Below are 15,139 nucleotides of genomic sequence, written 5' to 3' on the forward strand. Positions count from 1 at the left end.
TATATCTTGAAAACAAGACTCCAGTTGCCGCCTTGTCGTAAAAAAAATGTCTGCCCTCATGAGGCATAAAGTTTCATTGCCTCCCGTTCTCTGACTTTCCTGAGGACTTTTACAGCTTGAACAAACACCCGGACTGAGATTATTCTTTCCCTTCCTCCCCTTTCCTGTTCTTCCCGCAGATGACATGGGAAGGTTTTCTCCCTGACCCCTCCAGCCCATGTCTTGTTCTCTTGTCCTTTCCTACAGCTGTGACCCTTGCAGGGGGTGGAGGGGCAGTTTATTACAACGGTCAGTAGGTTTCCCCACTTCTGGCCAGCTGGACTGGGGTCCCTTGGCAAGTGCCACCTTGGGACCCCATCAGGAAAGGAGGCTGGCTGCCGTGGGGGTGGGGGTGAGGGGACATCTCTGAACTGCCAGGACCACCTGCTGTCCTCAGCCTGGGCTGCCTCACCTTCACCAGGACTGAGGCGAAGCTCATTCTTGGGTAGGCCAGCAGCTGAGGAAGTGGGGGAGCAAGGGACACGGGGGTGGCCACAGGTTTCCTCCCCACAGGGCCCGAGGGCAAAGGTTGACCTCGCTGGACAAGGCTGGTTTTGTTGCCTGGCTCCTCCCACGCCTTGTTAACTTGAAGAGGCCCTTGCGGGGTAAATGGTGCTGTTTGACTTGCGTGTTTGCTTGAGGGATTTGTGGGGCTCCCCAGCCCTCTGCATGATTTATCTCCGAGGAAATGAGGCAGGCCTGGCGGGGAGGGGCGGCACGGGCTCTCCCACTTTCCCTGTGCGCGTGCGTGTGTCCACATGCCTGTGTGTCGGGGGAGGCTTGCAGCCTGGCCGGCCCATCTCCAGGTGCCGCAGTCAGAATGCGCCATCTGGATTCTTCTTGGTTGCCCAAGAGATCCTGGGCAGAGGTTGCCAAGCCTTGGCTGGGGGAGCAGTGTCTGCTTTCTTTACTGCGGTGACACGTGCTCTTTGGTTAGAAAAGAAAAACTACAGACAACAGTGAAGTCACTCCCCCCACCGCAGCTTTAGGTGACTCCTGAAAGTTGACTTGTTTTCTCAGATATCCCGAGAAAGGGGTATTTCTTAGTTTCTGATGGGCAGGCCTCACAGAAGCCCAGCAAAACTAGTGTTCCTGACCAGTGTAGAGATGAGGGCAGTTCTCTCATCGGCCTCCCTGTGGCGTGCAGCCCAGCGGCCTGGTCCTGCTGTGTGGATGGAACCAGATCCTGGCTTTGCCCCTCCCCTGGGCCACTTCTTCCCTGGTCCTCGAGGGCTGGGAGAGTCGCCTGCCTGAGACGAGAACATTCCTGCCCGTCTCATCTTAGAATGCTGGACTGAATTTAAGTATTCTCTCTCACTGGGAATTGCATTAGCCTTGCTGGGAAGCTAAGCACTGTGTGTGCAGGCGTGTACGTAGGTCAAGATATCTATCTAATAAGACCATAGTCTTCTGATTATAAAAAGGAAAAATTCTACACTAATAGATAGGATGGCTTTTCAAATTCTCTGGAGTTAACTGTGGCCATGATTTTTCCAAACTTCTTCAGAGGCTTTTGATCACATTCCCCCAGGCATGATTCTGAACCTTGTTTGTAGAGGAAAGTTGAGAAGTATTTGGGGGCCTGCGAGCCTCTTTGAGTGGATGCTGTCTGTCGGGAAAGGAATTATTCTACATGACTTAGGGCTAGAACGAGAATGAGAGGGTAGAAGTCGAGGAAGGTGGATTTCAGCTCATAATAAGCAAGATCTGGTCTTGCACAGTGGTCACCTGTGGTGCTGGGCCGCGGCTGAAACAACACAGCCTGGATCCCACCACTCAGCTCAGGCTGGGAGTGAGCATCAGAAAGGATTCCGGGATCTGCTCGGGATTTTCCCTGACTGACGCCGTCTCTCTGGGAACTTGTGACCCATCCTGGCAGCCGGTTCACTGCATTGGACTGTCACACAGGCTCTCATCCAAGCTCCTTATGGTTAAGGCATTTGGGGGCTATTGCCCAAGGAAGAAAGGCCAAGCCACAGTGTCGACTCCAGATTCTGTTGCGGACCCGTGAAGATACCATGGCCCCAAACGAGGTCTTTGTGCTGTGCCAAGGCTGCCTTTAGAACTAGCTGCTTTCTTGAGGAGGCTTGGAGGACGAGGCAGCTGAGGAGAGCATGCTGCTGGTCTGCCCAGGGCTGCCACCTTGTGGGAAAGCCCAGGAATGGCAGCAGTGCCTTTGTTCTGCAGAAGCCACCGGATGCTTTTGGAGCCAGTGGGGTTCTCACCTGGCTGAGGGGATGTTGCGAGAGTAAAATGTTTGAAGTGATTTTTTTTTAACTTTATTTTTTATTTTTAAAAATTTACATCCAAATTAGCATGTAGTGAGGTAATGATTTCAGGAGTGGATTCCTTAGTGCCCCTTACCCATTTAGCCCATCCCCCCTCCCACAACCCCTCCAGCAACCCTCTGTTTGGTCTCCATATTTCTGAGTCTCTTCTGTTTTGTCCCGCTCCCTGTTTTTATATGATTTTTGTTTCCCTTCCCTTATGTTCATCTGTTTTGTCTCTTAAAGTCCTCATATGAGTGAAGTCATTTGATTTTCGTCTTTCTCTGACTAATTTCGCTTAGCATAATACCCTCTAGTTCCATCCACGTTGTTGCAAATGGCAAGATCTCATTTTTTTTGATTTCCGAGTAATACTCCATTGTATGTATGTGTGTATATATATACATACACACACACACACACACACACACACACACACACACACACATATATACCATATCCTGTTTATCCATTCATCCATCGATGGACATTTGGGCTCTTTCCATACTTTGGCTGTTGTTGATAGTACTGCTATAAACATCGGGGTGCACGTGTCCCTTCGAAACAGCACACCTGTATCCCTTAGATAAATGCCTAGTAGTGTAATTGCTGGGTCGTAGGGTAGTTCTATTTTTAGTTTTTTGAGGAACCTCCATACTGTTTTCCAGAGTGGCTGCACCAGCTTGCATTGCCACCAACAATGCAAAAGAGACCCTCTTTCTCTGCATCCTCGCCAACATCTGTTGTTGCCTGCGTTGTTCATGTTAGCCGTTCTGACAGGTGTGAGGTGGTATCTCATGGTGGTTTTGATTTGTGTTTCCCTGATGATGAGTGATGTTGAGCATTTTTTCATGTGTCAGTTGGCCATCTGGATGTCCTCTTTGGAGTAGTGTCTATGCATGTCTTTTGCCCTTTTCTTCACTGGATTATTTGTTTTTTGGGTGTTGAGTTTGATAAGTACTTTATAGATTTGGATACTAACCCTTTATCTGGTATGTCGTTTGCAAATATCTTCTCCCATTCTGTCAGTTGCCTTTTAGTTTCGCTGATTGTTTCCTTCACTGTGCAGAAGCTTCTTATTTTGATGAGGTCCCAGTAGTTCATTTTTGCTTTTGTTTCCCTTGCCTCTGGAGACATGTTGAGTAAGAAGTTGCTGTGGCCAAGATCAGAGAGGTTTTTGCCTGCTTTCTCCTCGAGGATTTTGATGGCTTCCTGTCTTACATTGAGGTCTTTCATCCATTTTGAGTTTATTTTTGTGTATGGTGTAAGAAAGTGGTCCAGGTTCATTCTTCTGCATGTCGCTGTCCAGTTTTCCCAGCACCACTTGCTGAAGAGACTGTCTTTATTCCATTGAATATTCTTTTCTGCTTTGTCAAAGATTATTTCCATACATTTGTGGTTCCATTTCTGGGTTCTCTATTCTGTTCCATTGATCTGAGTGTCTGTTCTTGTGCCACATTTGAAGTTATTTTTAATTGGAATGTTTGAGGTACTGTCCACAAGTCGGGACACTCCAGTCTAAAAGCTGGACCTTTTCCAGTCACTGGTGGAGGCACTGATTGACGCAGAAGTCAGAACTCTTCCTTTCTCTCTTTGTGTCCTGGGCCTGTGTGGGTATGAGTCCTTGTGGGACATTTTTCTCACCCCTCACTTGTGGGCACCGCATTGGGTGATGTGCTTGGTGTCCTCCAGGCCTCACTGCCTGCACCTGGATACCTTCTGGTATCCTCAGTTTGTCCTGGACTCAGGGGCTCAGTTCTTATTTGGTGGCTTATCGAAAAGAATAATGTTATATCTCCATCTCACAATGTGCAGAAAAAAAAATATTCCATGTAGTTGAAAGATTTAAATGTGAAAAGTAAAACTAAAACTTTTTAGATAAAAATAATAGGAGAGTATCTTTGTGATCTCAAGGTAGGAAGGAGCTTCTTCAATAAAACAACCAAAGCCCAAACCATAGAGGAAATGATTGATAGATTTTACTGTATCAAAATGGGAAACTGTGGTATGACATAAGCCATATACTGGGAGAAGATTTTGTAATAAATATAACAGGGAAAGGATTAGTGTCTGGAATTTCAAAATAAGTCCTACAAGAAGAGGAGAGAGAGGGGTGGGTTGGGAAGGAGGGAAGAAGGAAAATCAAAGATACAGACAGGCAGTTCATAGACGAGAAGATGTGTGTAGTCAGTAAGCAGGAGTCATAAGGAGAATTGCTCTGTCTTTCCAGTCATTTGGGGATGGGAGTTAAAAGAGCTCTTACTTGTCTATGAAATTAGCAATACTATAAAAAAATCTAACTTTCCCAATAGCCAAGAGGTAGAGACAACCCAAGTGTTTTTGACAAATGAATAGATAAACAAAATGTAGTAAATATCTACCCTGGAATATTATCCACCTTTAAAAAGGAAGGAATCTCTGTCACATACTATGGCATGGATGAACCCTGAAGGCATTCTGCTAAAGGAAGTCAATCCATCACAAAAAGAGAAATACTGCATGATTCCATTTGTATGAGGTGCTTAGAGTTGTCCAATTCAGAGAGAGAGAATACAGAAGGGAGGCTCCTGGGGCTGAGGGGAGAGGGGGATGGGGGGGCTGTTGTTTAATGGGGATTGAGTTTCAGTTTTGCAAGATGAAAAAGTTGTGGAGGTGGGTCACACAACGGTATGGATATACGTAACACTACTGAAATGGACACTTAAAAATGTAAGAAAATGGTGAAGACTGTTATGGTGGCCATGTAAACTTCCAACAAACAGGCAAAGAACGCAGATGTGTTCATGTAGTGAAATCCTACTTGCGTTGCTTGACCGCATCTCAAAAGCAACATTGAATAAAAAGGAGAACACATGGTATGATACCATAAGAGATTTTTATGAATAATAGGGAGAATGAATAAAGTATTGTGCATGGAGATGGGTGGCAGCAAATTTAGGGGAGTGATTGATTCAGGAGGGGAAGGGGGGGTGCTGGATAGAGGAAGAATGTGGTGGGGACTTTAGCAACACCCATAATGCTTTATTTCTTGGGAGAACAGTTCGAGACATGTGACAAGATAGCAGGATTAGAGCTGGGTGGTGAGTACTTTAAAATGGTGTTATATTAGGTGCTCTGCTTTTCTGTATGTTTGGAAGATACTCTGTTTTTTTCACAAAAAAAAGACTCATGCTGTTTTTTTTTCTCTCTCTCTCTCTCTAAAATAAATAAACATTAAAATTAAAAGGATTTTAACTGCCAAAGAACCTATTATTGCTTTTTAATTTAATCTAATTTTAATTTTTTTAATGTTTATTTATTTTTGAGAGAGAGAGAGAGACAGAGACAGAGAGAGAGAGAGTGCATGCAAGTGAGTGGGGGAGGGGCAGAGAGAGAGGGAGACACAGAATCTGAAGCAGGCTCCAGGCTCCGAGCTGTCAGCACAGAGCCCAGCACGGGGCTTGAGCTCACGAGCTGTGAGATCATGACCTGAGCTAAAGTCAGATGCTCAACTGACTGAGCCACCCAGGCACCATCCCAATTTTTTTTTTTTTAACGTTTATTTATTTTTGAGACAGAGACAGAGCATGAATGGGGGAGGGTCAGAGAGAGAGGGAGACAGAGAATCCGAAGCAGGTTCCAGGCTCCGAGCTGTCAGCACAGAGCCCGACGTGGGTCTTGAACTCACGAACTGAGAGATCATGACCTGAGCCGAAGTCAGAGGCTTAACCGACTGAGCTACCCAGGCGCCCCTATTACTGGTTTTTAAAAATGAGTTTGTATTTCAGTGTCCTTGCCTCGTGAGATTTCCTTTGCAGGGAAGAGTTTTGCTTGAAGAAGAAAAAAAGAAAGCCAACTAGGAAAAAAGGGAGCAACAAGAGTAACCGCCCCGAATGGGCAGATTTGTGGGGTGCCCTTCCTCTCTGATGTCTGTGATCCTGGGAGCTAGGGCTTACATCTTAGGGGAACAGACTCACTTTCCTTGTCTCTGGGATTCTGACTTCTGGCTCTCATTTATCATGTTTATTGAGAGTGGACATTCCCTTCCAAGGGAGTGTTCGGTATCCTAGCTTCTTCTGGTTCTTGGTGCTGCGAAAATCTGATAACCCTGGGTCCATGCTGAATAAGCAGATGACACCTGGTGTGTTGCAGTTGGAAGAGTTAAGCGAGCTTTTCTGGTTGAGTCCTATCATTGGAGGAGTAAGGAAACTGGAATCCAGAGATGTGGAGTGACCCACCCAAGGGCTCAGATCCCCTGTCGTGCTTAGCAGAAGTCAGAAGGCCCCTGGCAACTAATGAACTCATCTTGCTGTTTACTCTTTAGAGCAGCACCTCGAGTGAACTTCAGTACCTGTAATTCAGAGTAGACCATCCTCTTGCTTACAAGCCTTGCATGGTTCCCATCTCGCTCAGGGTACAGTTTTTGCTTGCTGTGAGCTTTGGAGCTGTGCCCACTTCTGCAGCCTCTTTTCACTTCAGCCTTGTTTGTGGGGCTCTGACTGGAGCCCTGCCCTTCTCTTCTCTTTGTGCCTAGACCATGTGTGGTGGTCCCTGCCTCAGGGCCTTTGCACTTGTTCACCTCTGTGTGCTCTAGCTGCTGCTCTTCATTTGCATCCAAGCTCAGAAGTCACCTTCTTAGAGAGGCCTCCTTAAGCCTTAGCCCCTCTATATTTTCTTAGTAGCCCTGATTATGATCTGAAGTTATTTTAGTTATTATTTTTATAATAATAACTCTCTCTACCTCTCTACTTGTCTCTGTGTGTTTGTTTCTGTCCATGAGGATAAAAGGTCCCTAGGTCACAGTCTTTACATGACCTGTCCAGCATCACCGGCATCTAGGATATGTTAGGTACTTGTACTGGGGGTCCTCAACATCTCCCCCCAGGTTTGGTGATTTGCTAGGAGGATGTATAAGACTCAGCATATAATCACACCCAGGGCTAAAAGTTTATTTCGGTGAAAGGATCCAAAGCAAAATCAACAAAGAGGTGCGTGGGACAAAGTCCAGAGGACTTTGCGAGTTCTGAGAGTCCTCCCCTGCGGAGTCACATGGGACACCCTTAATTCTTCTATCATTGAATTGTGACCTACTCCCTGCCCCAGGGTTTTGGTGGGGTCTGGCCGTACAGGCACCCTCTGCCGAGCATGTACTGAAATTCTGGACTCCCTGGAGAAAACATGTGCTCAGCCTAAGCCACGCTCTGTCCAGTCCAGGCACGGGGAGCCCCTCTTATCGCCTTGAGGAACGTTTTACGTGAGTGTAGGGGACTGCTTGCCATTCAAGTTCCCAGCTGCCAGCCAAGGGTCAGCTTGTAAGCAGGTCTTTCTAAGGATAGACGTCTCGGGGCTGCAACAGTAACTCCTTTCTCCCTCTTCGGAAATATTTGTGAGTGAGTGAATTGGCCAGTGTGATTGAGAGGCCTGTGGAATCACATCTCGAGCCTCCCAAAGGCCAGAAGGTGTGGCCTCCCCTCGTTTGTCAGCAGTAATACCCCCGGACGGAGGACAGTGGTGAGCCCGCCCTTCCTCCTGTCCTCAGGTCCTTGGTAAGTGTGCCTCTCTGGTCCCCAGGTGTTGAAGCACAACGGGTCGTCAGAAATTCTCAATAAACTGTACGACACGGCCATGGACAAGCTGGAGGTGGTCAAGAAGGACTATGATGCCCTGCGGAAGAGGTACAGCGAGAAAGTTGCCATCCACAACTCCGACCTGAGCCGCCTGGAACAGCTGGAGGAGGAGAACCAGCGTCTGCTGAAGCAGACGGAGATGCTGACTCAGCAGAGGGACACAGCCATCCAGCTGCAGCACCAGTGTGCCCTCTCCCTGAGGAGGTAAGAGCCGCCCGTCCGCCCGTCTCCTGTGTGCAGAGAACGGCCAGAGGGCCAAGTGGGTCTTCTCTGCCTTGGGACCGCTCTCCTTTGTGGGCTTATTGTTAGCTGTAAGGCTCTCAGCCGTTCCCAAGGAATAAAAAAAAAAAAAAAAAAAAAAGGGAAGGCACAAGTGACTGTGCCTTTTCATTTGAAAAAAATTTTTTTGGAATATTTTGGAAATGTTTTGTTGGCACTCAGTGTGGCTTGGGAATTGCACTTTTTCCTCCCGTCTGAACAGCTCTGATGTGTTCTGATCACCTCGTTTCTTATATCTCCTCATAAGCCTTTCCCTTCTGTGTCATCTACCCGCCCAGCATAGGAGATTTATTCATCCTAGGCATTGTTTCTTCTAAAATTTCACTTTTTTAAAGGTATAAAATCTGTAGGGAAGTGACCCTTGCCCTCAAACACTGTTTCGTAAGGTACATTCCTGCAGAACGCCAGTTCTCTGGAGGGTTCACTGGTGTCCTATGCATGCTGTTCTCTGGATGTAAAAGGGATTAGGAGTTGCCAGGTTATATTTAGACAGGTTATACTTATACAGTTGCCAGGTTATACTTAGACAGAAGTCTGCGGGACTTCTCAGAGCCTTCACTCTGATACTCTGTACTAGTCTCTCCAGGAGGGGGACACAGTGTTTCCCAATGTAAGGCCATCAGAGAACACACTTTTTTTTTTTGATGGCGCTTCATGAAGGATTGGCATTCTAAAGAACATGCATTCACAAATGCTTCTATAGAGCTGCAGGCTCTGATTTGCAGGGTTGCCTGTGTGGAAGGTGCCTCCTGGCCAGAAGGACTGAGCTGTGTTCTCACCCCAGTCACCCACACCCAGGCCTTATCATCTGTATCTGAAAAATGAGGTGGTCGGACTAAATGATCATTAAGTCCACATTTACCTCTCATATGCTGCGATTCTAGCATCGTTTTGTTTTTATTTTTTAAAAATAACGTGGCTTGACTGTGGAAGAAATACACTGTTATTTCTAGTAGAGCAGAGGGCATGAAGTCCTCAGATCAACTTCTGGTATTTGTAAAGGCTGAGAAAAATTCCAGGTCCGGGGGCACCGGCACTCCGTGACTTTCCTCTGTCGGAGGTGCGGATGACCTCACTCGAAACTTCATGCTTGACTGTCCAGTACGGCGGCACGGCCTGGGCAGGTCCCCGCCCCCCGCGTCCCAGCTGCCTCTCTCCCCCAGGTTTGAGGCCATCCACCACGAGCTGAACAAGGCCACAGCCCAGAACAAGGACCTGCAGTGGGAAATGGAGCTGTTGCAGTCGGAGATGACCGAGCTGAGGACCATGCAGTTAAAAATGGCAAAGGAGTCGGAGAAGTACAAGGAGGAGCGGGATGCCGTGTACAGCGAGTACAAGCTCATCATGAGCGAGCGTGACCAGGTCATTTCTGAGCTCGACAAGCTGCAGACCGAGGTGGAGCTGGCCGAGTCCAAGCTCAAGAGCAGCACGTCCGAGAAGAAGGCGGCCAGTGAGGAGATGGAGGCACTGAGACAGGTGGGTGTGGGGCGGCTGGCCTCCCGCCTCGGGGAAGGCAGGGCGATGGGGGCCACGGCATCCGCACTGGTAGCCTCCTCCTGTTTGGTCTGCGTGCTGGCTGAGTTATCGAATGCGGCCTGGGTAGCTGCTGAGCTCACACTTGGGGCCCGGCTCTAGCGTGCCGCAGAGCATGCAAAGGGAAGTCCGGTTGTGGTCCGGGCCTTGGAGCTTAGAGCGTAGCAAGAAAGTCGCAGGACATGCACAGACAAGCGTGGGCTCCGCTCACAGGCACTCTCACACCCAAACCCTTGGTTAAGTGATTGTAGATCAGCCTTGTGTTGACGGTCAGTGTGTGTCTCAAAGATTTGCTCACTGAGAAGCAGGATCCCAAGGACAAGGGCTTAAAGCCATCCATACCTTTGGCCTTGTGAATTCAGGAGAGCACCCTCAAGGGTTTTTTTCCCCTCTACATCTGAGGAGTCTGCTCTTTAAAGGGATCATCTGGGGGCGCCTGGGTGGCGCAGTCGGTTAAGCGTCCGACTTCAGCCAGGTCACGATCTCGCGGTCTGTGAGTTCGAGCCCCGCGTCAGGCTCTGGGCTGATGGCTTAGAGCCTGGAGCCTGTTTCCGATTCTGTGTCTCCTTCTCTCTCTGCCCCTCCCCCGTTCATGCTCTGTCTCTCTCTGTCCCAAAAATAAATAAACGTTGAAAAAAAAAAAAAAATTTAAAGGGATCATCTGGACTCCGGCTGGGAAGATGTGATAGTAGGCTGAGCACAAGGCCCTTCTAAAGCCTTGCTCCCTGGGGCACATGGCCTCCAGGTTCAGCGGCTCGGGGTTGAGTAGCGTCAGAACTGAGCCAGAAAGCTTGACTCCAGAGTGATCTGCAAGGAGTCTCTACATCCTTCCTACCTGAGCCACCTCGGCCTTGTTGCTAACACATTTTTCCCTCAGGTTCATGTGTGCGCTTCTGGGGCTTGTGTGGACTGGTGGACTCCTCCTATTTGAGATTCCCTTCCCATCCTGTTGGTTGATCTGCTTAGAGCCGCTGAAATTGATCACAGCAGACTTTTATCCCATCGAAATAGTTCTCCATTCCTGCCTCTCCATTCTACTTGCTCTGCAGCTCTGTTAGAATGCAGTCTTTAAGACTGGTCTGTGAGAAGAGAAAAGCAAGGTGTTAAACGTCGGGCAAGTAGGCAGGGGCAGCATGCATTAGATTAGTGTACCCAGCACCCTCCAGACTGAGCATGAGGCAGGGCTGATGCCTGAGGGGTGGGCCAAGGCCTGTGAGGGTCTCTGCGGACAGTGATGCCTCCTTATGCCCAGGCGGTGCGAGGGGCTGTGGGAATGCAAGGGACAGGGCCCTGTGCTTGGAGAGGGGCGCTCCTCAGTCATGGGACCTCCTACCTCTCTGGGCCTCAGTTTCCTCATCTACAAAATAGAGACAATAGCAGTGCCTCACAGGGTAGCTGTGACAGTCCAATGGATGCATGTGGAAAACACACTTAGAATGGTGCCCCGTAAAGTAGGAATGATTTGAGTGTTTACTTTATTGTTAAGATGATTATTATGCCTGTCTGGATCTTACTGCCTCTTGGGACTAGGGTGAGCACTATGAAGTTGTTTCTGTAGGCAAAAGTGGGCCAGATGGGAGCGATTTGGTATAAGGGGGGTGGGGGGGGGTTGCTGAGACTTCTCCAGTCCGTGAGGACGAAAGCCTCATGAAAAGGAATATCTACTTTGATGAAATTTTTACAAGACCATGATGAAGGAATTTTTAATAAGCACAGATAACATATTAGGACTTGGGCATTGTGCCAGAGAAACCATCCCTTCGCTTTTTCATTCTGGTATCTGAGAGCTTAACTGTTGGGGGAAATGTGGATATTAAAGAAGGAGGACAAAACGATGAAGAAGGAAACTTTGGAAGTGACTAGTCAGTCACTGAACGAAAAGGTCCAGGAGAATGTGTAAAAGGCGTGGAAGGTGGTAGGACAGCAGCCCCCTCGAGGGGTTTTCAAGGTTCTGGAGGTTAATGGTGCTCTTGTAGGGGTGTGATAGAGCTCCCAGTTTCCCGCAGTGCCAGCAGCTGGTGGCGGTCTGCCGTCCCCCCCTTGCTCCCAGCACTCAGCGTGCCCTTCGGCCTGGAGCCCAGTTTCTGGGCCTTCGCAGGGGGCATTGGCTGGATGCCAAGTCTGCCTGTCAGCTGAGGCAAGAATCTTTTCTAGGCACTGTTCCGAGTCAGCGGGCCGGACAGGAGAAGCTCTGCTCCCGCCCCGGCAGCTCCCAGAGCTGAAACGCTCCGCTCCTTCTCCAGTTTGTTTGGCTTCTCAGACAAGACCACTCCCCACCTGGCCAGAGGAGGCCGGGTCTGTGGCCTTGGCGGTCCTGGCCTTGAGGTGCCGTTGGGAGGGTCTTATCTCCCCCATGGTCTGATGAGGCCCCTTGGGATTGACCCCGTCTCTGTCCAGCAGCCGCCTCCTGGCAGGGTCAGCCAAGGTCGGCCTTCTAGCCAGGCTAATCTCGGAACTGTCTTCATTGTGCTCAGCCGAGGAGGGGGTTCCTTTTCTTTCTGACAGACTGTGTGTTCTCTACACTGTTCCTTTCTCTTTGTTCCTCCCTCTTCACTGACCCTCTTTCCTCGCTCACCTCACCCCACCCCTGCCGTTCTACCCTCTTCTCTGGAGTGCATTTTGTGGTGAAAAGAGGGCTTTGGGGGGCCTGTTAGGGTCTTTGCCTGGCTCTGGATGCTGCCCTCTCTGCAGCTTCCCCCTCCCTGAACGGCCGTGTCCACAAGGGCCTCCCTGTCTAGGGCTGCTGCCCCAGCCTCTGGCCGCTGGCTGACCAGGTCCCGTGAAGGCTCGCTGCCCTCAGCATGGGAAGGAACTGCCTGGGGCAGCTGGTCCTTGCCACTGGGAAGCTGTGGGGCACTGCTGCCTATCACAGAGGTTCTTCTAGATGACAAGTTATGTCCCAAGACCAGCCTCTCTGGCAGAGCTCCTGTCCCATAGAAAGGCCAGCTTGGTCACTCAGGCTGGCAGTGGCTTCCCGTGTCCCTGCCTTCCTGCTGTACCTCTGACTTGCAGTATTGTGGAGCTGAGCTCGGTGCGGGGGGACAGAGTGGGAGCCGTGTGTGACGGGGGGAGGAAGTACTGTTGGACAGGGAGGACAAGCAGGGGAGCGGGAGGGCGTTCCAGGAACTTAGAGGCTGTCACATGTTGCCCAAATAGAAGAGACCAGTGTGCTCGGGGCGGGCTGCCCGCTCGGGGAACATTGCCCTCTCCCTGGACCCTGGTGAGCCTCTGCTGGGTCTTTCTTGTTGGCTTCGTGCCTGGCCCCAGTGAGTGTCTCGTGAAAGCCAGTCCCTCTCTTCCTGAGCCTGTGGCCCCATGCTCCCCCAGGGCGGACAGGAGGTACGTGTTGGGGGTGCTGTGGCAGAGTAAGACCTGGCCTGGCAGGCACAGCACGGTGCAGAGCAGGAAGCCCTGGAGTGGCCATGGGAGACCTGGGATGGAGTTCAGCTCCTGGCTGATGGGTGGGACCCGGGACCAGTCACTTCCTGGGCCCTGAGCACCCTCATCCGAATTATCCGGGGACCGGATGAAGGGACCTCAGCTCCCAGCTCTATTGTGCTTTTAAAATACTCCTTGTTCTTCTCCCCTCTCAGTAAAACCAAGTCTTGTGCTTCTTGTGTTTCTCACATGGACACGGTGTTTGGGGAGCGAATTCATTTTGGAGATGAACAATTGGGGGAGAGGGTGGGAGCTGCCTAACACCCGGGGCTGGCCTCCAGTGTGTCACCTCAGGCCAGAGTGCAAAGACCTTTCCGTGACACCATATGGAAACACACTTCTTATATCAAACTACTAACATATAAAACACCGAGTAAAGTGTTAATTTAAGTGTTATCGTTAAACCTACTATTTATAATAAATTCTTGACATCTTTAATAGCAGTAATCAGTTTTCAAAAAAATGGCAAACTAGACAGACTCCCAACACTGCATGAAAGTGGGGAAAATCAAAACCGAAGTGCTTTGAACTGATGTTGGGAAATGTGAGGTCTGAGCACGAGCATACCAACCACCGTGTCACTCTGGGTTAAGGTGTACTTTCTGTGCAGACTTTTTTCCAGCTTCTCCTGGGTCTGTACTCGAGAGAGGAGGGGTGATTGTGAGATGACTCCGTGTACTTTCCTTTCTTTCCTCATCCTCGTCTGTCGTCTGAACCTTTGGGATCTTTTTGGACGTGTCTGTCAGGGGCTGCGCATCCGGCTCCTCTGCGGAGGGTGAGCCGTGGAGTCCGCAGAGGCCTTCTTGCTGTGTTTGTCGTCTTTATTCTTTCTGCAAAGAGGGGGGGATTCCCGGCACAGACATCAGTGCCTGCCTCTTGTGTCCTGTTTGTACTTTGCTTCTGAAAGTCCTTGAGCTGAAGTGGGATTCCTCCTGCAGGAGATGCTCACTGTGTCCTTTGTCGTTTTCCTCGTGTTTTCTAAGGGTTAGAGAGACGCAGAGGGAGCTTTCTACATGAGAGCTTCCAGGCATTTGACTTGAAACTGTAGCAGAGCATGTAATGCTTTGAGGAGGTGTCAAGATGCAAATGTTTCAGATTTTGCCTTTTTAAACAAACTGAGAGACGCAGGATTTCACCAGCAAAGATGCTGGTATATGTTCAGATTTAAAAATAACTCCGTGTGCCGGAGCATAAAAACCAGTCTTGCAGACACAGAGGGTTGGGAATTATCGTGATCGACATCTACACCCTTCACTGCAGTCAGTCCTCGTGTCGTTATGTTTTGACAGGAGAGCTCTTGAGAGACACACGATGTGCGATGTGAGCCTTGCGAGTGGCAGGGGGGAGGAGCCTGGAGCAAGCACTCCAGGGGAGGCATTCCACCTGCGCCACTGAGACCTCGGCCACAACGCACAGGGGCTGGGGTTCTGGTCCAGGCTCTGCTCTGTGGGGCTGGGAGAGTTTGGACTGGACCCTACCTAATGTCACTAGTCGTCTTGAGTATGGCTGTGGGACATGGAGTCACCAGGGGTGCAGGTGCATGCAGGGGGGTGTTGGGATGGGCTCAGGCTAGGATCCCATGTTTCCCTCCATCCAGCTCCTGAGGGTTCAGCCCAGCCCCTGCACCGGCTGGAGGGTGCTTCTCACCCGAAGGCTCACTAACTGCCCCGTCTGCTTGCCCCTTGACCCCACCAGATGAAAGACACAGTGACAATGGATGCTGGGAGAGCCAACAAGGAGGCTGAAATCCTTCGAAAGCAATGCAAGGCTCTGTGCCAGGAACTGAAGGAAGCCCTCCAGGAGGCGGACGTGGCCAAGTGCCGGCGGGACTGGGCCTTCCAGGAGCGGGATAAGATCGTGGCGGAACGGGACAGCATCCGGTACGGGGAGCCCCTGGGCTGGTGCGGGCTCTCATCTCTCCACCATGCTCTGGGTCTCTGGGGATGGTCGGAGTCACTTGCCACATGTCCAGGTAAG

The 15,139-nt window shown here is 50.0% G+C and overlaps 1 protein-coding gene across 3 annotated transcripts in view; it reads left to right on the forward strand.

Annotated features, from left to right (window-relative positions):
* DLG5 (discs large MAGUK scaffold protein 5) overlaps positions 1–15,139 on the forward strand; it is a 127,400-nt gene that overhangs the window by 68,692 nt on the left and 43,569 nt on the right. For all 3 annotated transcript variants that reach the window (XM_030334944.1, XM_030334948.1, XM_030334946.1), the window contains exons 6-8: positions 7,857–8,116; positions 9,355–9,667; positions 14,858–15,042. In XM_030334944.1, the coding sequence (XP_030190804.1) occupies positions 7,857–8,116; positions 9,355–9,667; positions 14,858–15,042 (758 nt within the window). The remainder of the gene's footprint in view (positions 1–7,856; positions 8,117–9,354; positions 9,668–14,857; positions 15,043–15,139) is intronic.

Source organism: Lynx canadensis, chromosome D2 (genome assembly GCF_007474595.2).
Source record: "Lynx canadensis isolate LIC74 chromosome D2, mLynCan4.pri.v2, whole genome shotgun sequence".
NCBI lineage: Eukaryota > Metazoa > Chordata > Mammalia > Carnivora > Felidae > Lynx > Lynx canadensis.